Consider the following 26,964-nt stretch of genomic DNA (forward strand, 5'->3'; position numbering starts at 1 on the left):
AGGAGAGACGGGAGCTAGCGTTTTCAATAGAGGGATGGGTAGAAACTGGACCTTGACGGCATTAAACTTAAGATTTCGTGTACCCCACTGAGATATCCTGTCCAAGTCGGAGTTTATTGAGGAGGCTGTGTCAAAACGAGATGCAGATAGAGTGAGAGGAGGGAACAGAATTAAAGGATGTGGATGAATGCAGTGTTGAGTCGTCAGCGTATTAGTACAAAGGATAATTTGTGGAGGAGAGGAAATCATTGAAAAAAAGAAGTAACAGTGTAAGGGACAGGACAGCACCTTGAGGGACACCGCTGTTGATGGAGAAAAGTGGGAGGCTGATCCATCAACAACCACAGAGACAGATCGGCCAGAGTGGAAGCTAGATATGAAGGAGCAAAGCGAGGAAGGGAAGCTAAAAGAGGAGAACTTAAGAGATGAGACCCCGATACCACACCCTGTCAAAAGCCTTAGGTATGTCAATGGCAGCTGAAAATGACTCCTCAAAATCTTTTAGGGTCGATGACCGAACATTAGTAATATAGGAAAGAATATCACCAGTGGATGTCGCCTTACGGAAGTCATACTGATGTTCAGAGAAAAAACTGTAATTTTCGAGGTTTTTAAGGCTATGGAAATTAAGGATTCAAAAACTTTGGAAATGGTAGATGTCAAAGCAACAGGACGACAGGTAGAGGGGTCAGAACGGTCACCCTTCTTAGGGATGGGATGTATCAATGCAGGCTTCCAAGAAGGAAAAGTTTTGGTATATATATATATATATATATATATATATATATATATATATATATATATATATATATGAGAGAGAGAGAGAGTGTGAATGTAAGACATGAAGGGAACCATATTGGACCAACCATACGATCGATCCCTTGCTGGAGTAGGTGGAGTGGGGGAGTGGCCAGGTAATGTCAGTGGGAGGTTATATACCGGGGGAATAGTAAGGGGGGAAGAACCAGTATGATCCCCCCAGTACAGAGCGTAAAGGATGATCTACAGGTGTTCATGTTGCGATGGCAGGAGTAGTAAGTGGGAGGCCTCACACCGCCCTACCTCATCATGCATTTCCTAATTTAACCTGCTGGAGGCGGGCGGTGCCGGCCGCCGCGCTGCCAGGGTTATTTTAATACTCATAAACAGCAGCATGTGCGGCCTGTGCCGGGATGGTGCTGTGCGGCCTGTGCCGGGGTGGTGCTGTGCGGCCTGTACCGGGGTGGTGCTGTGCGGCCTGTGCCGGGGTGGTGCTGTGCGGCCTGTGCCGGGGTGGTGCTGTGCGGCCTGTGCCGGGGTGGTGCTGTGCGGCCTGTACCGGGGTGGTGCTGTGCGGCCTGTACCGGGGTGGTGCTGTGCGGCCTGTGCCGGGGTGGTGCTGTGCGGCCTGTACCGGGGTGGTGCTGTGCGGCCTGTGTCGGGGTGGTGCTGTGCGGCCTGTACCGGGGTGGTGCTGTGCGGCCTGTGCCGGGGTGATGCTGTGCGGCCTGTGCCGGGGTGGTGCTGTGCGGCCTGCGCCGGGGTGGTGCTGTGCGGCCTGTACCGGGGTGGTGCTGTGCGGCCTGCGCCGAGGTGGTGCTGTGCGGCCTGTACCGGGGTGGTGCTGTGCGGCCTGCGCCGAGGTGGTGCTGTGCGGCCTGTGCTGGTGACAGCATACACCTGGGAGTACTGCATCATTCGTCTCACTTGTTCCAATTAGATACAATAAATAAGGACAAAATCGTTAATTTAACCGAAGAAAGTAGATTTATAACTGACCATCGACATGGTCTCTAGATTTATAACTGACCATCGACATGGTCTCTGGAATCAAATATGTTTAACGAATCTGATGGTGTGTCTTCGTCATATAACAACTGAGACTCAGTGGCCTGTCTGATGTTATATAAGTGAACTTTGGTAAAGCCATTGATAAAATAACAAACAAGGGAAAGCTAACAACGAAGAAACTCAGAAGATTGGAGATGGGATCGAGAGTGGGTAGCGGAATGGTCTTGGTAGTGGAAGGAGAGAGAGAGAGAGAGAGAGAGAGAGAGAGAGAGAGAGAGGTATTATATGGTGAAGCATCTGACTGGCTTCACGTGTGTAGTGGCGTTCCACAAGACTCAGTCTCGAGAGCCAGACTTTTCATCACCTACATAAATGCCCTGGAGACAGGAGGGCTCGCCAGTACAATCTGGGAAACACAACCAACTCACTGAGTCAGAGGAAGACTGCCTGAAGACTGAGAGGGATCTAGATATACTGGTAGAGTCGTAGACAGAGAAATGACAAATGGATCTCAATATAAGCAAATGCACAGTTATGCACTTTGGTGCTAAAACATGAGTACATAACGCTTGGTAAACCTCTACGAGAAGTTGAAGATGACGACTGAGTGATAATCAGTAATGACCTTAAATATGGCAAACAATTTCTACCTTCATATAGTAAAGCCAAGTAGGTTTCATAGCGAGAAAAGTAAACAACAAAGGATAAGATACTCGCCCTTTACAATGCATTGGTTAGACCTCATTTAGATTGTTGTTCAGTTCTGGTCACCAAACCTGGTCAATGGTGAAGAGCAACTTGACCAAAGTGAAATATGATCAACAAACCATCACTCGCATATAAGCCTGACGAAGAAAGACTCGATCATATGACTTTATTCTCTGCAAACAAGTAATAGAGTCCAGGTGACATGATAGAAACGGTCATAATGCTAAATAATTTCGATATCATACGACAGTTTCTTCATCTCAGATATACTCTGTGACCAGACCCGACGGTTGTGAAGGTGAAGGAAGATGTCAGGTCAATGTGGGCAAAACGGTTTCCACATATTGACTGATGAAGCATTGTAAGACTCCGTCCCGAGGCAGTAGACACAAACACTGTTAGTACCTTCAACTCGAGGCTAGACAAATACTTAATTGACGTCTCTATATTGATAAGGAAAAAAAAACATTCTCATTAATTCGTTTTTATCAGAATTCAGCCACAGAGCAGATGTCAGCGAACTGATAAGGAAGTTCTTCCAGTCCGCATCTTCCTATAGAATTTGCATGCCTGGCAGTATCTTACCACAACACTGCATGATATTTGTCTCGCATTTGGTTCCCTGCCGGCAGTTGAGCCGGAGGGCGAGGTGGGTGGGGAGTACATTCTTTACCATCCTGTTTCTACAATTGTACGAGACTTTATTTTTTTTTAAATAACCTCGTTATGGATTATCAAGTCTGTTATCTGTTCTTCCCATGTACACCACACCCTCCCCCTTGCCCACCCCTGACACTAGGGACACCCCAACAGACACCAGGGATACCCCCCCCCCCCCCGGGCTCCTCCCAGACAAGAAAGACACCCGACAATCCCCTACCCCTGGCCCTCCCCAGACACCCCCAACACATTCCAGAGGAAAGTTTCTACTCGTCTCCAGCGGTGAATCACTCGCTACTTTACACTCTCTCGTTAACAACAGTTTCATACGACCATCGAGAAGGAAAACATCGCATCTCCTCTCTCCAGTTATGTCTGTAGAGAGGAAAGACAACAGATACTGCTTATGGTTCTTTGTTTAAGATAAAGGATAATGATTATGGTTCTTTGTCGAAGATAAGGGATAACGGTTATGATATTCTGCTAAAGATAAGAGATAGTGATTATGATTGTTGATAAGGGATAATGGTTATGATTCTTTGTTGAAGATAAAGGATAATGGTTATGATTCTTTGCTGAAGATAAGGGATAATGATTGATTTTTTGTTAAGGATGAGGGATAATAGTTATTATTCTTTGCTGAAGATATTAGATAATGGTTATGACTCTTTGAAGATAAGGGATAATGGTTATGATTTTTTCCTGAAGATAAGGGATAATGGTTATGATTCTTTGCTGACGATACGGGATAATGGTTATGATTCTTTGCTGATGATATGGGATAATGGTTATGATTCTTTGTTGAAGGGATAATGGTTATGATTCTTTGCTAAAGATAGGGAATAATGATCATGATTGTTGAAGATATGATTATGATTCTTTGTTGAAGATAAAGGATAATGGTTACGATTTTTTGTTGAAGATAAAGGATAATGGTTATGATTTTTTGCTGAAGATAAGGGACAATGATTATGATTCTTAGTTGAAGATAAGTGATAATGGTTATGATTCTTTGCTGAACAAGAGAGATAGCAGTTATCATTCCACGTTGAAGAAGGTCTGTATGGAAAAAAAAATAATCGTGTAATATATACATCGAGCAGTGTCAGGACCACATTAGCGATCTTTTGGCAGTAGAATCCAAAGGGAATATACATGGCAGTACCTGATACAGACGGAGAGAAGGAATGAGAAGTTTTCACGCAGTTATCTGCTGGAGCACAGTAGTAATATCTTTTCTCGGTGTATATGGAAAGGGACAGGATATTCAAGCAAATCTTTTTCTGCCAGCGACTGGTGGGTGGTTTGGGCTACTGGTGGGTGGTTTAGACTACTGGTGGGTGGCTTGGTCTACTTGTGGGTGGTTTGGACTACTGGTGGGTGGTTTGAATTCCTGGCGGGTGGTTTAGACTACTTGTGGGTGGTTTGGACTACTGGTGGGTGGTTTGGGCTACTGGTGGGTGGTTTGGGCTATTTGTGGGTGGTTTGGGCTACTGATGAGTGGTTTGGACTACTGGTGAGTGGTTTGGACTACTGGTGGGTGGATTAGGTTACTGGTAAGAGGTTTAGACTACTGGTGGGTGGTTTGGGCTACTGGTGGGTGGTTTGGGCTACTGGTGGCTGGTTTGGGCTACTGGTGGGTGGTTTGGGCTACTTGTAGGTGGTTTGGGCTACTGGTGAGTGGTTTGGACTACTGGTGGGTGGATTAGGCTACTGGTGGGTGGTTTGGGCTACTGGTGGGTGGTTTGGGCCACTGGTGGGTGGTTTGGGCCACTGGTGGGTGGTTTGGGCTAATGGTGGGTGGTTTGGGCTACTGATGGGTGGTTTGGGCTACTGGTGGGTGGCTTGGGCTACTGGTGGGTGGTTTGGGCTAATGATGGATGGTTTGGGCTACTGGTGGGTGGTTTGGGCTACTTATGGGTGGTGTGACCTATTGGTGGGTGGTGTGGAATACTGGTGGGTGGCGTGGGATACAGGACGCTAGAGTGTGGTCTACTGGGTGTTAGTTTCAACCACAGGTGTCAGTAACTAAGCTTTTGTTGGATGCAAAAGAACGAAGCTCGGTTAACTTTCTGTCCTACATTGGCAAACAAAAAGAGAGAGTTGCAGGTGCCGCACTAGGAAGCCGATGCCTCACTAGGGACAGGTGCTTTATTAAGGAACTGGTGCCTCAGAAGAGGCAAGTGCCTCGCTAGAGGAAGGTACCTCATTAGTGTCAGGTGCCTCGCTAGGGGAAGGTACCTCATTAGTATCAGGTGCCCACTAGGAGGCCGTTGCTTCACTAAGGACAGGTGCCCTGCTAGGGGTCGCTGCCTCACTCAGGGAACATCCTTGCTAGGGGGGTAGTTGCCTTAGTAAGAATAAGTGCCCCACTAGGGGGCCGTTGCTTCACTAAGAGCAGGTGCCCCGCTAGGGCGGCATTGCCTCACTAGGGGAAATTGCCTCACTGGGGGTAATTGCCTCACTAGGTGACAGGTGCCTTACTAGGGGCAATTGCCTTACCAGATACAGGTGCCTCACTGTGCACATGCAGTCCTTGGGTAGCAGATCCTCTCACACCCCCCAGCCATGGTTAAACTACATTAGAAATAGATGACCCAGAAAAATGTGAGGAGCGATTATGAGGGAGTGAGACTAATGTGTGAACAAGGACATGTAGCAAGTGATGGATAATGACTGACAAAGGATGCAGAAGGTATGTGCCTTGGTGACTTACTGTCACACTAATGGAGTTTAATGAACTCCGTAAGTCATGGTGAGATGTGAGAATAATGTGACCATGACTGGCAAAGTTTAACAGGAGGGAGGAGTGCAACACATTACTATGAACAGCTGAATGAAGTTAGACGCACCTATAGTGAGTTGCTACCTCTCTGTTACAACCTATACCTGCATATCGGGAGGGATCTTTTAAGTCGTGGAGACTTGTTTGTTGTTCCTACCTTGTTGTTGGATGTTAATGTACTGAGAGGTGCAACTGGAGGGATGTCTGATCATTATCTTGTGGAGGCGAAGGTGAAGATTTGTAGAGGTTTTCAGAAAAGAAGAGAGAATGTTGGGGTGAAGAGGGTGGTGAGAGTAAGTGAGCTTGGGAAGGAGACTTGTGTGAGGAAGTATCAGGAGAGACTGAGTACAGAATAGAAAAAGGTGAGAACAAAGGACGTAAGGGGAAAGGGGGAGGAATGGGATGTATTTAGGGAAGCAGTGATGGCTTGCGCAAAAGATTCTTGTGGCATAAAAAGCGTGGGAGGTGGGCAGATTAGAAAGGGTAGTGAGTGGTGGGATGAAGAAGTAAGATTATTAGTGAAAGAGAAGAGAGAGGCATTTGGACGATTTTTGCAGGGACATAATGCAAATGAGTGGGAGACGTATAAAAGAAAGAGGCAGGAGGTCAAGAGAAAGGTGCAAGAGGTGAAAAAGAGGGCAAATGAGAGTTGGGGTGAGAGAGTATCACTAAATTTTAGGGAGAATTAAAAGATCTTCTGGAAGGAGGTAAATAAAGCGCGTAAGACAAGGGAACAAATGGGAACATCAGTGAAGGGGGCTAACGGCGAGGTGATAACAAGTAGTGGTGATGTGAGAAGATGGAGTGAGTATTTTGAAGGTTTGTTGAATTTGTTTGATGATAGAGTGGCAGATATAGGGTGTTTTGATTGAGGTGGTGTACAAAGTAAGAGGGTTAGGGAGAATGATGTGGTAAAGAGAGAAGAGGTAGTAAAAGCTTTGCAGAAGATGAAAGCCGGCAAGGCAGTGGGTTTGGATGGTATTGCAGTGGAATTTATTAAAAGAGGGGGTGACTGTATTGTTGACTGGTTGGTAAGGTTATTTAATGTATGTATGACTCATGGTGAGGTGCCTGTCACCTTTTTTGAATATTGATACAACTTTTGCTCTCTTCCATTTAGTTGAAACATTTCCTTCCTAGTGGGAGACGTTAGATAACACCACCAATAGTGTAAAAATGGCCTCTGCACATTCTGAATACAAACAGTGAGATGCTATCCCAACCATGGGCCTTGTGTAGGTCCACTTCCTTCATAAGTGTCATTACTTTCAGAGGATTAACTATGATATTCTCTATGGCACCAACCTCTTCCATGGTGGAAGGTAATGCTACCAATGGGTCTTTTGTTATACACAGCTTGTCAATTCCCATCACTTGAATTTTTTACTTATACCAAGACTCTGCCATATGGCAGGCTTAGCACATAGCACTTGCCTCACAAAAATTATTTAGAGGTAAGAATTAAGTCATGTGAGATACACGTTGTCAAGAATTAAGTGTAAAAACCAGAATGTCTGTGAAGTGAGTGCCTGCAACTCGCAAGCATGTGAAGCAGAGAGAAACGATAATTTGTAGCAGTCTGTACAAGCTTGGACAGATTCAGTTTGGTTATAATGTCAAACTTCAACATGGAAACAAGGATTCTCAGGTAGCAAGAGGTGGCAGCAGCAACATTAGTGCAGCAGCTTCATTCTGATTGGTCTGATGTGGAATTCGTACAGTACAGGAAGGGAATTTTTCATTTATAGGACCTCATTTCTTGAGCTTTCTCTTCTGTCATACAAATTTTTACACTTATGTATGCTGTCCACACACCCAAATTTCACCATCCATGTTATTCCATTTCTCCACCACTCTTATACTATAAAATTACTTTTTTTTTTACAAATTTTCTGTTTCTAGATTGATTCTATGTTATGGCCTATGGTTGTCCTATTTTGGCATCATTTGAAGAACTGTTCACTGCTGTATCATCAAACTGGTTTAAGAACTTTTAGTTTATGATCAAGTCACCCTTCATTCTTCTCTTTTCCATGGTTGACAAATTCATACCTTCTAATCTCTCACTGTAACTAGCTGGTACCATCTTTGCTGCCTTCCTCTGGACCTCCTGTATTAGTTCTTTGTGCATCTTTAAATGATGAAACCAAATTTGAGAAGCATAGAATTTTATATGTTCACCAAAAAGCTCTCTATTCACATACCTGAATATAATTAGAATCTTTGCCTGCAAACAGATTGTCCCCTTTGTAGTTTTCCTTAAGTAAGGCTCTGACGACAGGTCAGTTACATTAACATCTCCCAAGTCCCTCTCAAACACAGATTCCTGCAACTTATATCCTGCAAGATATTATTATTGAGACCTTATATGTATCCTACTCTCATTGCTATGCACTTATCTAGGTTGAAATTCATCAAACATTATTATCAGATCAACTCCAAAGTTTGTCTAGGTCCCCTTGTGAGTTGACACAACCTTTTCTCACTCCTTGCCTCCCTTTTGACCTTTGCATTATCCAAAAACCTATCTAAGTACAAGATCAATCATTCTGGCAAGTCTGTGTCAAAGATCAAGAAAAGTAATGCTATGTGATTCAATCCTACAGTATGCCATCAATGACTCCAACCCTTTTTGAGAAGGCTCCTGTGACATGTTTCCTTAGTTCCTTTCCACTTGGATGATTTCCTGTCCACTGCATGGGTTTAACTAATTTCCTGCCTGATAATCTGGATTATTCACCAACCTCCCATGTGGCATGGTGTTAAATGCTTTCTTACAGCCCAGATACACACTACCCACCCAACCTTCTCTTGCCTAAAATGGTACTCATTTGCTGTAATAGATATCAACAAGGTTTGTAACACAAGATCTTTCCCATAATCCATGCCTTCTCTTGTTTAGGTATTTCTTCTTTACAGACAGTCATCCATTTGCTTTCTGATTACCGTTTCCAGTATCTTACTAACCACCCTAATTATAGAGACTGGTCTTCAACACAACCTTCTGATATTTCTTCTTAAAGATACATGTACCCTCTTCCACTCCCTTGGCACTTGCCACCTTCCCCCGGCATCATCCTGAGCATTTCAAGTAGCATGTCAAGTGCATTTGCACAGATCTTCAGCACACACAGAAAAATTCCTTTGAACCATGAGCCTTGTCTATTTACTTCTTTTCTAGATATTTCAATGCTCACCTATTCCCAATTCCATCTTGTGTTATGGCTAATATGTTTTCCTCAGTGAAAATATTTTGTTCCTTGAATAACTTTACATCATCTTCTACACATATTCCTTTGGAATCCCAAAACCTGATCAGCTGGTGTTTAACTGCCAGTATGATCTTAATGAATTTACAGAAACCGATTGGCTTATCTGCTGCCTTGTCCACAATATACCTTTCAAATGCTTGCTAAATGGATTGTGGCCTATATTTTCCCCACAATACATCACCAAGCTTTTTCACTTTTTGGTACCTTTTCCCTCTGTATCTAAAACTAATATATACTAAATTATACTTGATCTTCATTTCCTGAATCAGCAAGGTAGTGCCAGGAAGCAGACGAAGAATGGCCCATCCACTCATATACATACATATACATATAAAAAAACCATACACCCACATATCCATACATATACATATCAACATTACTAGTAATCAAATACCCTTCATTTCGCATCCATGAGCAGCGTTTGACAGCAAGTTTTGTCAAATGCTAACTACTGGTAATGTGAACCTGATAGGATCATGAGTGATGGGTAATGCATTGCATTCATCACTGAAAGATCTAATTCCAATTTCTTTGTGAGCAGTTTGACCTGGAAGTGTGTGATGTAACATATTGCATGTACAGCTACTTGTCTGTCTACACAGCAGTGCATAGATTGTTGTAGGTAATACACCATATGCAACTTGTTCCTGGTGTAGCTGGGTCATTGCAATTCTGGTTGTCTCTAAGAAATGAGGCTAAAAGAAGATACTACTAACAACTTCTTCGAATATGCTTATATGGTTACCATGAACTAATACAAAATAATTCATATCTAAAATCTTGCCATCTTTTTTTTTCCCTTCAGACTTTTTGATAAATCAGGGCTAAGTGCCTTCAGAGGAAGCCTGGCTCTTGTGAGAGGTTTAAACTCAAACCAAGTGTCTTAATAATATATTTAATTATTCTACTTCATTTTTAATGCATATCTACATTTGGCAAATCTTATGTCATACACAAATAGTTACATCAACCTTGAGAGACTTCATCACTATAAAAACATTTAGTCAGGTTATAAAGCAAAGTCAAGAACATTCTGTATTATCAGCATATTAGCTCAGAGATGAAGGCTACTGAATATACATATTCATTTTTTTAGGGAAGATGGAGAATAAAATGCATAATCATCAAGTAACTTGTGAGAGGGATTCAGCCCAATGATCATTATCATCCTTTCCAGACTGCTGATAACAACCACGTTTCAACCTCACCAGGTCTCCCCATAGTAATGTGATACCACAACTTGGACATGATCCTTCTAAGGGCAAAATCATCCCAGACGACTCTTCTTGTAAAATGTGGTCTGCAAGGCATCTGACATGGGAAATCAGTGGACATGACACAGACAAACATCTGAAAATTTAAAAGTTTACTTTTAAGGTTGTAATAAATTTGAATGAGTTCTTATCTGTAAGCCATTTCCTTATGTTTAGAATATGGAACTTCAAAACATTTCAAATTTCTATGCCTAAGTATACAAGCAGTTAGCACTGCTGACTATGACACATTCATGGGCCACCCAAGGTCAAGCACAAGGGTTTGAATCCTGGATGCGGCGGTTGATTCACAGTCCAAAAAGCCGTTCATACTTCTCTTGGGGATGGTTGATAAATTGGGTACATGGCTAAAGCTAAGAGGAAAGTGATTGACTTTCAGTGAATGTTGGTTTTTGGCAGGGATGTATGATGTCTCCAAAGTTGTTTAATTTGTTTATGGATGGGGTGGTTAGGGAGGTGAATGCAAGAGTTTTGGAGAAAGGGGCAAGTATGCAGTCTGTTGTGGATGAGAGGGCATGGGAAGTGAGTCAGTTGTTGTTCGCTGATGATACAGTGCTGGTGGCTGATTCAGGTGAGAAACTGCAGAAGTTGGCGACTGAGTTTGGTAAAGTGTGTGAAAGAAGAAAGCTGAATAAGAGCAAGGTTATTAAGTACAGTGGGGTTGAGGGACAAGTCAATTGGGAGGTAAGTTTGAATAGAGAAAAACTGGAGGAAGTGAAGTGTTTTAGATATCTGGGAGTGGATTTGGCAGCGGATGGAACCATGGAAGCGGAAGTGAATCACAGGGTGGGGGAGGGGGAGCATTGAAAAATGAGTGGAAGGCGAGAACATTATCTCGGAAAGCAAATATGGGTATGTTTGAAGGAATAGGGGTGACTGTGTTGTTGACTGGTTGGTGAGGATATTCAATGTATGTATGGTTCATGGTGAAGTGCCTGAGGATTGGCAGAATGCTTGCATAGTCACTGTACAAAAGTAACGAGAATAATGGTAAGTGTTCAAATTACAGAGATGTAAGTTTGTTGAGTATTCCTGGGAAATTATATGGGAGGGTGTTGATTGAGAGGGTAAAGGCATGTACAGAGCATCAGATTGGGGAAGAACAGTGTGGTTTCAGAAGTGGTAGAGGATGTGTGGATCAGGTGTTTGCTTTGAAGAAAGTATGTGAGAAATGCTTAGAAAAAAAGATGAATTTGTATGTAGCATTTATGGATCTGGAGAAGACATATGACAAAGTTAATAGAAATGCTCTGTGGAAGGTATTAAGAGTATATGGTGTGGGAGGTAAGTTGCTAGAAGCAGTGAAAAGTTTTTATCAGGGATGTAAGGCATGTGTACAAGTAGGAAGAGAGGAAAGTGACTGGTTCCCAGTGCATGTTAGTTTGAGGCAGAGGTGGGTGATGTCTCCATGGTTGTTTAATTTGTTTATGGATGGGGTTGTTAGGGAGGTGAATGAAAGGGTTTTGGAGAGAGGGGCAAATATGCAGTCTGTTGTGGATGAGAGGGCTTGGGAAGTGAGTCGGTTGTTCTTCGCTGATGATACAGCACTGGTGGCTGATTTGGGTGAGAAACTGCAAATGTATACATCTCAATGTATACATTTATATATACACACACAAACAAACATATACACATGTACATAATTCATACTGTCTGCCTTTATTCATTCCCATCGCCACCACGCCACACATGAAATAACAACCCCCTCCCCCCTCATGTGTGCGAGGTAGCACTAGGAAAGACAACAAAGGCCACATTCGTTCACACTCGGTCTCTAGCTGTCCTCCTGTAATAATGCATCAAAACCACAGCTCCCTTTCCACATCCAGGCCCCACACAACTTTCCATGGTTTACCCCAGACGCTTCACATGCCCTGGTTCAATCCATTGACAGCACGTCAACCCTGGTATACCATATTGTTCCATTTCACTCTATTCCTTGCACGCCTTTCACCCTCCTGCATGTTCAGGGCCCGATCACTCAAAATGTTTTTCACTCCATCTTTCCACCTCCAATTTGGTCTCCCACTTCTCATCGTTCCCTCCAACTCCGACACATATATCCTCTTGGTCAATCTTTCCTCACTCATTCTCTCCATGTGACCAAACCATTTCAAAACACCCTCTTCTGCTCTCTCAACCACACTCTTTTTATTACCACACATCTCTCTTACCCTATCATTACTTACTCGATCAAACCACCTCACACCACACATTGTCCTCAAACATCTCATTTCTAGCACATCCACCCTCCTGTGCACAACTCTATCCATAGCCCACACCTCGCAACCATACAACATTGTTGGAACCACTATTCCTTCAAACATACCCATTTTTGCTTTCCGAGATAATGTTCTCAACTTCCACACATTTTTCAAGGCTCCCAGAATTTTCACCCCCTCCCCCCCCTATGATTCACTTCTGCTTCCATGGTTCCATCTGCTGCCAAATCCACTCCCAAATATCTAAAACACTTCACTTCCTCCAGTTTTTCTCCATTCAAACTTACCTCCCAATTGACTTGTCCCTTAACCCCCCTGTACTTAATAACCTTACTCTTATTCACATTTACTCTCAACTTTCTTCTTTCACACACATTACCAAACTCAGTCACCAGCTTCTGCAATTTCTCACATGAATAAGCCACCAGCGCTGTATCATCAGCGAACAACAACTGACTCACTTCCCAAGCTCTCTCATCCATAACAGACTGCATACTTGCCCCTCTTTCCAAAACTCTTGCATTCACCTCCCTAGCAACCCCATCCATAAACAAATTAAACAACCATGGAGACATCACACACCCCTGCCGCAAACCTACATTCACTGAGAACCAATCACTTTCCTCTCCTCCCACACGTACACATGCCCTACATCCTCGATAAAAACTTTTCACTGCTTCTAACAACTTGCCTCCCACACCATATATTCTTAATACCTTCCACAGAGCATCTCTATCAACTCTATCATACATCTTCTCCAGATCCACAAATGCTACATACAAATCCATTTGCTTTTCTAAGTATTTCTCACATACATTCTTCAAAGCAAACACCTGATCCACATATCCTCTACCACTTCTGAAACCACACTGCTCTTCCCCAATCTGATGCTCTGTACATGCCTTCACCTTCTCAATCAATACCCTCCCATATAATTTCCAAGGAATACTCAACAAACTTATACCTCAGTAATTTGAGCACTCACCTTTGTCGCCTTTGCATTTGTACAGTGGCACTATGCAAGCATTCCGCCGATCCTCAGGCACCTTACCATGAATCATACATATATCAAATAACCTTACCAACCAGTCAACAATGCAGTCACCCCATCTTTTAATAAATTCCACTGCAATACCATCCAAACCCGCTGCCTTGCCATCTTTCATCTTCCGCAAAGCTTTTACTACCTCTTCTCTGTTTACCAAATCATTTTCCCTAACCCTCTCACTTTGCACACCACCTCGACCAAAACACACTATATCTGCCACTCTATCATCAAACACATTCAACAAACCTTCAAAATACTCTCTCCTCACATCACCACTACTTGTTATTACCTCACCATTAGCCCCCTTCACTGAAGTTCCCATTTGTTCCCTTGCCTTATGCACTTTATTTACCTCCCCCCAAAACATCCCTTTACTCTCCCTAAAATTCAATGATACTCTCTCACCCCAACTCTCATTTGCCCTATTTTTCACTTCTTGCACCTTTCTCTTGACCTCCTGCCTCTTTCTTTTATACATCTCCCAGTCACTTGCATTATGTCCCTGCAAAAACTGTCCAAATGCCTCTCTCTTCTCTTTCACTAATAATCTTACTTCTTCATCCCACCACTCACTACACTTTCTAATCTGCCCACCTCCCACGCTTTTCATGCCACAAGCATCTTTTGCGCAAGCCATCACTGCTTCCCTAAATACATCCAATTCCTCCCCCACTCCCATTACCTCCTTTGTTCTCACCTTTTTCCATTCTGTACTCAGTCTCTCCAGGTACTTCCCCACATATATATATATATATATATATATATATATATATATATATATATATATATTTTTTTTTTTTTTTTTTCATACTATTCGCCATTTCCCGCGATAGCGAGGTAGCGTTAAGAACAGAGGACTGGGCCTTTGAGGGAATACCCTCACCTGGCCCCCTTCTCTGTTCCTTCTTTTGGAAAATTCCTTGCGCTACCTCGCAAACGCGGGAGACAGCGACAAAGTATAAAAAAAAAAAAAAAAAAATATATATATATATATATATATATATATATATATATATATTTTTTTATTAAAAAAAAAAATAAAAAAAAATAAAAGAAGACAGGAAAGTGATTGGTTCTCAGTGAATGTAGGTTTGCGGCAGGGGTGTGTGATGTTTCCATGGTTGTTTAATTTGTTTATGGATGGGGTTGTTAGGGAGTTAAATGCAAGAGTTTTGGAAAGAGGGGCAAGTATGAAGTCTGTTGGGGATGAGAGAGCTTGGGAAGTGAGTCAGTTGTTGTTCGCTGATGATACAGCGCTGGTGGCTGATTCATGTGAGAAACTGCAGAAGCTGGTGACTGAGTTTGGAAAAGTGTGTGGAAGAAGAAAGTTAAGAGTAAATGTGAATAAGAGCAAGGTTATTAGGTACAGTAGGGTTGAGGGTCAAGTCAATTGGGAGGTGAGTTTGAATGGAGAAAAACTGGAGGAAGTGAAGTGTTTTAGATATCTGGGAGTGGATCTGGCAGCGGATGGAACCATGGAAGCGGAAGTGGATCATAGGGTGGGGGAGGGGGCGAAAATCCTGGGGGGCCTTGAAGAATGTGTGGAAGTCGAGAACATTATCTCGGAAAGCAAAAATGGGTATGTTTGAAGGAATAGTGGTTCCAACAATGTTGTATGGTTGCGAGGCGTGGGCTATGGATAGAGTTGTGCGCAGGAGGATGGATGTGCTGGAAATGAGATGTTTGAGGACAATGTGTGGTGTGAGGTGGTTTGATCGAGTGAGTAACGTAAGGGTAAGAGAGATGTGTGGAAATAAAAAGAGCGTGGTTGAGAGAGCAGAAGAGGGTGTTTTGAAGTGGTTTGGGCATATGGAGAGGATGAGTGAGGAAAGATTGACCAAGAGGATATATGTGTCGGAGGTGGAGGGAACAAGGAGAAGAGGGAGACCAAATTGGAGGTGGAAAGATGGAGTGAAAAAGATTTTGTGTGATCGGGGCCTGAACATGCAGGAGGGTGAAAGGAGGGCAAGGAATAGAGTGAATTGGAGCGATGTGGTATACCGGGGTTGACGTGCTGTCAGTGGATTGAATCAAGGCATGTGAAGCGTCTGGGGTAAACCATGGAAAGCTGTGTAGGTATGTATATTTGCGTGTGTGGACGTATGTATATACATGTGTATGGGGGGGGGGGGGTTGGGCCATTTCTTTCGTCTGTTTCCTTGCGCTACCTCGCAAACGCAGGAGACAGCGACAAAGTATAATAAAATATAAATAAATAATATATATATTTTTTTTTTGCCGCTGTCTCCCGCGTTTGCGAGGTAGCGCAAGGAAACAGACGAAAGAAATGGCCCAACCCACCCCCATACACATGTATATACATACACGTCCACACACGCATATATACATACCTACACAGCTTTCCATGGTTTACCCCAGACGCTTCACATGCCCTGATTCAATCCACTGACAGCACGTCAACCCTGGTATACCACATCGATCCAATTCACTCTATTTCTTGCCCTCCTTTCACCCTCCTGCATGTTCAGGCCCCGATCACACAAAATCTTTTTCACTCCATCTTTCCACCTCCAATTTGGTCTCCCACTTCTCCTCGTTCCCTCCACCTCCGACACATATATCCTCTTAGTCAATCTTTCCTCACTCATTCTCTCCATGTGCCCAAACCATTTCAAAACACCCTCTTCTGCTCTCTCAATCACGCTCTTTTTATTTCCACACATCTCTCTTACCCTTACGTTACTTACTCGATCAAACCACCTCACACCACACATTGTCCTCAAACATCTCATTTCCAGCACATCCATCCTCCTGAACACAACTCTATCCATAGCCCATGCCTCGCAACCATACAACATTGTTGGAACCACTATTCCTTCAAACATACCCATTTTTGCTTTCCGAGATAATGTTCTCGACTTCCACACATTCTTCAAGGCTCCCAGAATTTTCGCCCCCTCCCCCACCCTATGATCCACTTCCACTTCCATGGTTCCATCCGCTGCCAGATCCAGTCCCAGATATCTAAAACACTTTACTTCCTCCAGGTTTTTTCCATTCAAACTTACCTCCCAAGTGACTTGACCCTCAACCCTACTGTACCTAATAACCTTGCTCTTATTCACATTTACTCTTAACTTTTTTCTTTCACACACTTTACCAAACTCAGTCACCAGCTTCTGCAGTTTCTCACATGAATCAGCCACCAGCGCTGTATCATCAGCGAACAACAACTGACTCACTTCCCAAGCTCTCTCATCCCCAACAGACTTCATACTTGCCCCTCTTTCCAAAACTCTTGCATTCACCTCCCTAACAACCCCATCCATAAACAAATTAAACAACCATGGAGACATCACACACCCCTGCCGCAAACCTACATTCACTGAGAACCAATCACTTTCCTCTCTTCCTACACGTACACATGCCTTACATCCTCGATAAAAACTTTTCACTGCTTCTAACAACTTGCCTCCCACACCATATATTCTTAATACCTTCCACAGAGCATCTCTATCAACTCTATCATATGCCTTCTCCAGATCCATAAATGCTACATACAAATCCATTTGCTTTTCTAAGTATTTCTCACATACATTCTTCAAAGCAAACACCTGATCCACACATCCTCTACCACTTCTGAAACCACACTGCTCTTCCCCTCTGCTCTGACGCTCTGTACATGCCTTCACCCTCTCAATCAATACCCTCCAATATAATTTACCAGGAATACTCAACAAACTTATACCTCTGTAATTTGAGCACTCACTCTTATCTCCTTTGCCTTTGTACAATGGCACTATGCACGTATTCCGCCAATCGTGATGCACCTCACCATGAGTCATACATACATTAAATAACCTTACCAACCAGTCAATAATAGTCACCCCCTTTTTTAATAGATTCCACTGCAATACCATCCAAACCTGCTGCCTTGCCGGTTTTCATCTTCCGCAAAGCTTTTACTACCTCTTCTCTGTTTACCAAATCATTTTCCCTAACCCTCTCACTTTGCACACCACCTCGACCAAAACACCCTATATCTGCCACTCTATCATCAAACACATTCAACAAACCTTCAAAATACTCACTCCATCTCCTTCTCACATCACCACTACTTGTTTTCATCTCCCCATTTGCGCCCTTCACTGAAGTTCCCATTTGCTCCCTTGTCTTACGCACTTTTTTTACCTCCTTACAGAACATCTTTTTATTCTCCCTAAAATCTAATGATACTCTCTCATCCCAACTCTCATTTGCCCTCTTTTTCACCTCTTGCACCTTTCTCTTGACCTCCTGTCTCTTTCTTTTTGGGAGCAGCTGAATGAGTGTGTTAGTGGTTTTGATGCACGAGATCGGGTTATAGTGATGGGTGATTTGAATGCAAAGGTGAGTATGTGGCAGTTGAGGGAATAATTGGTATACATGGGGTGTTCAGTGTTGTAAATGGAAATGGTGAAGAGCTTGTAGATTTATGTGCTGAAAAAGGACTGGTGATTGGGAATACCTGGTTTAAAAAGCGAGATATGCATAAGTATACATATGTAAGTAGGAGAGATGGCCAGAGAGCGTTATTGGATTACGTGTCAATTGACAGGCACGCGAAAGAGAGACTTTTGGATGTTATGTGCTGAGAGGTGCAACTGGAGGGATGTCTGATCATTATCTTGTGGAGGCTAAGGTGAAGATTTGTATGGGTTTTCAGAAAAGAAGAGTGAATGTTGGGGTGAAGAGGGTGGTGAGAGTAAGCAAGCTTGGGAAGGAGACTTGTGTGAGGAAGTACCAGGAGAGACTGAGTACAGAATGGAAAAAGGTGAGAACAATGGAAGTAAGGGGAGTGGGGGAGGAATGGGATGTATTTAGGGAATCAGTGATGGATTACGCAAAAGACGCTTGTGGCATGAGAAGAGTGGGAGGTGGGTTGATTAGAAAGGGTAGTGAGTGGTGGGATGAAGAAGTAAGATTATTAGTGAAAGAGAAGAGAGAGGCATTTGGACGATTTTTGCAGGGAAAAATGCAATTGAGTGGGAGATGTATAAAAGTAATTTTTTTTTTTTTTTTTTTTTTTTGCTGTATCCCGCGTTTGCGAGGTAGTGCAAGGATCAGACGAAAGATATGGCCCAACCCACCCCTATACACATGTATATACATACGTCCACACACACAAATATACATACCTACACAGCTTTCCATGGTTTACCCTAGACACTTCACATCCCCTGATTCAATCCACTGACAGCACGTCAACCCCGGTATACCACATCGATCCAATTCACTCTATTCCTTGCCCTCCTTTCACCCTCCTGCATGTTCAGGCCCCGATCACACAAAATCTTTTTCACTCCATCTTTCCACCTCCAATTTGGTCTCCCACTTCTCCTCGTTCCCTCCACCTCCGACACATATATCCTCTTGGTCAATCTTTCCTTGCTCATTCTCTCCATGTGCCCAAACCATTTCAAAACACCCTCTTCTGCTCTTTCAACCATGCTCTTTTTATTTCCACACATCTCTCTTACCCTTACGTTACTTACTCGATCAAACCACCTCACACCACACATTGTCCTCAAACATCTCATTTCCAGCACATCCATCCTCCTGCGCACAAGTAAATATATATATATATATATATATTTTTTTTTTTTTTTTTTATACTTTGTCGCTGTCTCCCGCGTTTGCGAGGTAGCGCAAGGAAACAGACGAAAGAAATGGCCCAACCCCCATACACACGTACATACACACGTCCACACACGCAAATATACATACCTACACAGCTTTCCATGGTTTACCCCAGACGCTTCACATGCCTTGATTCAATCCACTGACAGCACGTCAACCCCTGTATACCACATCGCTCCAATTCACTCTATTTCTTGCCCTCCTTTCACCCTCCTGCATGTTCAGGCCCCGATCACACAAAATCTTTTTCACTCCATCTTTCCACCTCCAATTTGGTCTCCCTCTTCTCCTCGTTCCCTCCACCTCCGACACATATATCCTCTTGGTCAATCTTTCCTCACTCATTCTCTCCATGTGCCCAAACCATTTCAAAACACCCTCTTCTGCTCTCTCAACCACGCTCTTTTTATTTCCACACATCTCTCTTACCCTTACGTTACTTACTCGATCAAACCACCTCACACCACACATTGTCCTCAAACATCTCATTTCCAGCACATCCATCCTCCTGCGCACAACTCTATCCATAGCCCACGCCTCGCAACCATACAACATTGTTGGAACCACTATTCCTTCAAACATACCCATTTTTGCTTTCCGAGATAATGTTCTCGACTTCCACACATTTTTCAAGGCTCCCAAAATTTTCGCCCCCTCCCCCACCCTATGATCCACTTCCGCTTCCATGGTTCCATCCGCTGACAGATCCACTCCCAGATATCTAAAACACTTCACTTCCTCCAGTTTTTCTCCATTCAAACTCACCTCCCAATTGACTTGACCCTCAACCCTACTGTACCTAATAACCTTGCTCTTATTCACATTTACTCTTAACTTTCTTCTTCCACACACTTTACCAAACTCAGTCACCAGCTTCTGCAGTTTCTCACATGAATCAGCCACCAGCGCTGTATCATCAGCGAACAACAACTGACTCACTTCCCAAGCTCTCTCATCCCCAACAGACTTCATATATATATATATATATATATATATATATATCTTTCTTTTCTTTCAAACTATTCGCCATTTCCCGCATTAGCGAGGTAGCGTTAAGAACAGAGGACTGGGCCTTTGAGGGAATACCCTCGCCTGGCCCAATTCTCTGTTCCTTCTTTTGGAAAAGAAAAAAAAAAAACGAGAGGGGAGGATTTCCAGCCCCCCTCTCCCTCCCCTTTTAGTCGCCTTCTACGACACGCAGGGAATATGTGGGAAGTATTCTTAATCCCCTATCCCCAGGGATAAATATATATATATATATATATATATATATATATATATATATATATATATATATATATATATATATATATATATATATATATTTTTTTTTTTTTTTTTTATACTTTGTCGCTGTCTCCCGCGTTTGCGAGGTAGCGCAAGGAAACAGACCAAAGAAATGGCCCAACCCACCCCCATACACATGTATATACATACGTCCACACACGCAAATATACATACCTACACAGCTTTCCATGGTTTACCCCAGACGCTTCACATGCCCTGATTCAATCCACTGACAGCACGTCAACCCCGGTATACCACATCGCTCCAATTCACTCTATTCCTTGCCCTCCTTTCACCCTCCTGCATGTTCAGGCCCCGATCACACAAAATCTTTTTCACTCCATCTTTCCACCTCCAATTTGGTCTCCCTCTTCCCCTTGCTCCCTCCACCTCCGACACATATATCCTCTTGGTCAATCTTTCCTCACTCATCCTCTCCACGTGCCCAAACCACTTCAAAACACCCTCTTCTGCTCTCTCAACCACGCTCTTTTTATTTCCACACATCTCTCTTACCCTTACGTTACTCACTCGATCAAACCACCTCACACCACACATTGTCCTCAAACATCTCATTTCCAGCACATCCATCCTCCTGCGCACAACTCTATCCATAGCCCACGCCTCGCAACCATAGAACATTGTTGGAACCACTATTCCTTCAAACATACCCATTTTTGCTTTCCGAGATAATGTTCTCGACTTCCACACATTCTTCAAGGCCCCCAGAATTTTCGCCCCCTCCCCCACCCTATGATCCACTTCTGCTTCCATGGTTCCATCCGCTGCCAGATCCAGTCCCAGATATCTAAAACACTTCACTTCCTCCAGTTTTTCTCCATTCAAACTCACCTCCCAATTGACTTGACCCTCAACCCTGCTGTACCTAATAACCTTGCTCTTATTCACATTTACTCTTAACTTTCTTCTTCCACACACTTTACCAAACTCAGTCACCAGCTTCTGCAGTTTCTCACATGAATCAGCCACCAGCGCTGTATCATCAGCGAACAACAACTGACTCACTTCCCAAGCTCTCTCATCCCCAACAGACTTCATACTTGCCCCTCTTTCCAAAACTCTTGCATTTAACTCCCTAACAACCCCATCCATAAACAAATTAAACAACCATGGAGACATCACACACCCCTGCCGCAAACCTACTTTCACTAAGAACCAATCACTTTCCTCTCTTCCTACACGTACACATGCCTTACATCCTCGATAAAAACTTTTCACTGCTTCTAACAACTTTCCTCCCACACCATATATTCTTAATACCTTCCACAGAGCATCTCTATCAACTCTATCATATGCCTTCTCCAGATCCATAAATGCTACATACAAATCCATTTGCTTTTCTAAGTATTTCTCACATACATTCTTCAAAGCAAACACCTGATCCACACATCCTCTACCACTTCTGAAACCACACTGCTCTTCCCCAATCTGATGCTCTGTACATGCCTTCCCGCTCTCAATCAATATATATATATGCTTGGAGAACCACAACTAGCAGAGTGATTCTGTGTAACAGTAAAAGGAGGATACTCTACTGCAATATGACTGGGATTAAAAATGTTTGGTTAAAAATTGGGTTATGTCCCCTCCCACATTGATATCTTACTTCTAAATTTGTTTATAATGCTGATTTGGAGTTTGGAATGGCTGGATGATCAAACACCCCATTTATACTTTGGTGGGTGAAAAACCTATAAGGGGAAATGATTCGAACAGCATTGAGGCAGCCTCTTTCTAATGGTTCTTCCCAGATAATGCAAAACTTTCCTATCGATAGAGGAATCATTAATCAAATAATGAGGGACGCTTAGAAAATATGGGGGATTTTCTCTGCCCCTCAAACCCTCTAAATGTTTCTAATGAAGGTCTTGGTTCTAGGGTGTCTTCCATCTCTACAAGGACACTGATACCTGGTTGTCATTGTTACCATCATCATATACATAAATCCTATCTTCACTATCTTAATAAAACTTTCACCAAATACATGGATATAAGGGAATGCTGTGGAGCAACCTAAAAATTACAAGAGTAATGTCTCTCTCCTGTTACTTGGTGAAATGGGACTATATTTCAAAATGTGTCAACCCTGTAAGAATTTAGCAAAAGCAGATAACGGCATCACATTATTCCCATACATATACTTAACTAGAAATAGTCTTCTGAGGAAGAGCATGCAGTGAGCAGGAATCGATAACTAAAATGATCCTCGCCTATGAAAAATAAAAACAGGTGACGCTGAGCTTTGACATCAAACACTGCTTCATTGTCACTCCATTGTTAATATTGTCATAGATACCTAATGAATGACATTTGTAACTATAATGCTGGTCAGATAAGATGCTCAGTATGTTTGCATGTCAAATACATGAACTACAAAGAGATGCATCCATCCTCTTCCAAAACTTGCTCCTTCTACTTAATGGAGAAGGATGCTCTCTGCCTAAAGACAAAGTAAAAGATGGGTCATGCAACAGACTATAAGTGTGTTTATCAGGCATGAGAGGCCTACCAATATCAAGGGTATTAACCCTTTTTCTACAGCAAAAATCTGACATTTTCATTTATAAACCAAAGCATGCGACAAATTTTTTTCCACATTTTCAAAAATACAAATGTTTCATGGAGTCTAAAAATAATAATAGCCAAATAAGATAACCTTGATTAGGGCATGTAAAGCCTGTGCTGTCTTGGCTAACAAAAAAAAAATCATTTTTCTTCTAGAGACCACAATGATCATCAGTTCTTAATCTATTTCCTTCTGAGAACTTAATGATTATGTGTATCATTTCTAACCCTTTAACTAAAACTGAAGTGGGGCTAATAGGGTAGTAGTTCCATGTATATTTTCTGTCTCTGTTCTTGAAAAATGGTGTTACATTGGCTAGTTTCCAGTGATCAGGAACCTTCCCTTCCTGCAGTGATTTGTTGAATGTTTAGGTGATCAAAAAGGCTAAGATTTGCTTGGGTTTAGACTATCTTGATATCTAAGTGAATCAAGGCATTCAATGTTCTTAAGGCCTAATCTACTATTTTTGGTGCACAGAAATATGTTTCACATGTGGTGTGACAGAAATTTTCAATGGATAATATGTTAATACCTGTAGAGAAGTTTATCTACCCCCTTATTGTCACTTGTTAAAGAGCCATTATCATTTGATAATAGGCCTCTGGTATCCCTGATTTTTTTTTTCTTGCTTCTAATATATTCAAAGAATATCTTTTTGATTGTTTTTCACAAAAATTCTTCTAGGTTTTTTCCTCCAGATTCTAAATTTTATCCTACACCTTTTTTATAATCTTATGGTCAAGATCTTTACCCCTACACTTAGGTACCATAAGAACCTTGCTTTTATCTTTACTCAAGAAATTACTTCTTTAATTATATCCAACCAGTTCTTTCCCTTCACAACTCATTATCCCCATTCTAGCAACACTAAATATTTCAAGGGAAAGTAATGCATTCTTGAAGATACTCCATGTCTTTTTAACAGCATCCACATCCAATACTTTGATCCAATTTACTTCACCTGAATAATGACAATTTTCTGAAGTCTGTTAATCTAAAATTGGGTAAGGTCATTGTGATTACTATTTCTTAGCATTTTGCCAACTACACAGGTACCTTTGCCCCCCCATCCAAACTGTGATTCACCTCAGCTTCCATGGTTCTAACTGCTGTCATCTCTACTTTCAAGTATCTAAAACAACCCATTTCCCTCAAGTCATCCCCATTCAGACTCACACCCTAACTAACCAGACTCTTTGCACTGCTAGACCAAATAACCTTGATTTTACTCACATTTACTCTCAGCTTTCTTCTTTTACACACTTTCCCAAACTCAGACACCAGCTCTTGCAGTTTGTCACTCAAATCTGCCATTAGCATTGTATCATCAACAAACTAGAACTGACACTTCCCAGGCACCCCCATCCCTAATAGACTGCATATCTAACCTTCTCTCCAAGAATTTTGTATTTACCTCCCTCAACACCCCATCCATAAAGAAAACACCTCAGCTGAGGAATCAACATCACGTGGAATCGCTCACCCTCCTCTCTATCTACTTGTACACATGCCTTACTCTGTTGATAAAAACTCCTCATTGCTCTGTATAGCTTTCCTCCTGAACCATATATTCATAACACCTTCCATCAACCCCATTTCGTGTTTCTTCAAGATCCATGATTGCCACATACAGATCTTTCTGCTTCTTTAAGTATTTCTTACCCACATTCTTCAAAGCAAACTCCTGATCCACACATCCTCTACGACTCCTTAAGCCACACTGTTCCTCCCCAGTCTGATGCTATGTGCGTGTCACCATCCTCTCAATCATCATTCCCATAAGACTTACCAGGTACACTCAACAAATTTATATCTGTGTAATTCAAACACTTGCCTTTGTCCTCCTTACCTTAGTACAATGGTACTATACATATATTTTGCCAATCCCCATGCACCCCACTATGATCCATTCATAGTGCAAATTGTAATTAACCAATAAACAACACAGTCATCCCCTTTTTTAAGAAACTCAGCTGCAATACCATCCACTATAGCTGCCTTGCCACATTTCATTTTACACACCTTTTCAAAAGCTACAAAAGAAAACCATACCAGGTGATTTGGCCCTGGGTCTTAAAACAATACCTCAATCTCCCCATCAAATCACTTCACATATATTACTTAAAAATGCTTTTAATAAAATGAACTTGTTCTTTAAACTATTTGGACACTATCATTATCTTATCTAGTCCTCTTTAACTATCAAAAATACTTTTAATTAGAAAAAAGATGGGTGCTACAGGACTAACCTCATTATATCAGTTTGTTTTGCAATCCTTTCACAAATGACACACATCTGATCCTGGTTCTTAATATCTTTGTTCTCTACTGGTTTCATCACTTTGGCAGGTTTTACAGGCCCATACGATATAGGCATATGGACTGGTGGTTCCATTCCAGCCTAAAAGAAAAATTAAAAGTTTTCATGTATACTAACATAAATTGGCAAGAACAGCTACTTGCTTTACTTCCACATGGAAGACTGAATCCATGTATTTGACAGATCACAAAGTAGAATCTTGTGCACTATATATATAAGTAAAAGCTTTATACACAACTGTTCTGCAAAACTTACAGGAAAGTCCTTCATATACTGCTGTTTTAACCATCTCACAGTAAGAGGAAGACGGGACCATGGTTTTGTACGCAACATGTGGGCTACAACTCTCAGACAAAAGTCATATTTTTGTTCTCTTGGCTTTTTACGCCCCAGATCTCGTAAGCGACGGCTTCTTCCTGGGTGCTGCCATGCCCATTCAAACTGAAAAGCATAATTCATTTAACAATGAAGAATCTTCTAGCTAATTCCATCGTTTCATATTCTAACTTATCTTCATCAATTCACACATTTTCTGAATGTCAATAGTTATACATACAGTACACATGTGAAAACCTGCCAGAAAAATAAATGCAGAAGCTTTCAGCTATGTTTCCAGCAATTCGAGGATATGGAGTTATCATGAACAGTTGAATATAAGTTGAATATATGTACAAAACTAATATTCCCCTCATCTAAGGATCAAGGAATAGCTCATCACACAGTGGTAGGTTAGGTGTAGCTGACCTCTCCTTCTGTGGCTGTCAAGTCTATTAAAGTCTGCATATCTCTGAAGTATTCTTAATCTTATCCTTTTTTTCTATGCCTACTGAGACAGTATGGGCAACTCACTGCCTCAATCAAGGTCATCCCATTAATGCTACATATAGGGTTGAGAGACAGGTTAATTGAGATGTAAGTTTGTATGGAGAAAAATTGGAGGAAATGAAGTGTTTTAGATATCTGGGAGTGGACTTGGCAGCGAATGGAACCATGGAAGTGGAAGTGAGTCACAGGGTGGGGGAGGGGGCAAAGGTTCTAGGATCGATAAAGAATGTGTGGAAGGAGAGAACCTTATCTCCACGAGCAAAAATGGGAATATTCGAAACTCCTCTGTTGGGCTTAAGCAACCTAAATATAAGAACAGGACAAGAATCAAATGCCTTGTTTAATCACGTAAAAAACTATGATCATTGTATTGAGTGGAGTAATGCCATCTCAGTTATTAACTCTAACTCCAGTAACACAAGAAATATCATTGAATCATCTATTATTAAATACACAAAGAATCATAACCTTAATATTAGTAAAAGTCTATACAAATTGGATAACTTTATTGTTGATAAGATTTGTAAACAATTCACCTTCTTGTCCAAATAATAAGTTTATGATAC

At 42.1% G+C, this 26,964-nt stretch overlaps 1 protein-coding gene and 1 long non-coding RNA gene across 6 annotated transcripts in view; one reads left to right on the forward strand and one right to left on the reverse strand.

The window, feature by feature from the left end:
* LOC139758444 (uncharacterized) overlaps positions 1-10,594 on the forward strand; it is a 50,973-nt gene extending 40,379 nt beyond the window's left edge. For both annotated transcript variants that reach the window (XR_011714823.1, XR_011714824.1), the window contains one exon: positions 10,373-10,594. This is a non-coding gene — a long non-coding RNA (uncharacterized lncRNA). The remainder of the gene's footprint in view (positions 1-10,372) is intronic.
* Positions 10,077-26,964, reverse strand: part of slx1 (Nuclease slx1) — a 36,018-nt gene continuing 19,130 nt past the window's right edge. For all 4 annotated transcript variants that reach the window (XM_071679867.1, XM_071679870.1, XM_071679869.1 and 1 more), the window contains exons 4-6: positions 25,829-26,014; positions 25,503-25,654; positions 10,077-10,545 (exon numbers count right to left, since the gene is read on the reverse strand). In XM_071679867.1, coding sequence (XP_071535968.1) covers positions 10,320-10,545; positions 25,503-25,654; positions 25,829-26,014 — 564 coding nt within the window. In that variant the 3' untranslated portion in view covers positions 10,077-10,319. The remainder of the gene's footprint in view (positions 10,546-25,502; positions 25,655-25,828; positions 26,015-26,964) is intronic.

Source organism: Panulirus ornatus, chromosome 30 (assembly GCF_036320965.1).
Source record: "Panulirus ornatus isolate Po-2019 chromosome 30, ASM3632096v1, whole genome shotgun sequence".
Classification (NCBI taxonomy): Eukaryota; Metazoa; Arthropoda; class Malacostraca; order Decapoda; family Palinuridae; genus Panulirus; species Panulirus ornatus.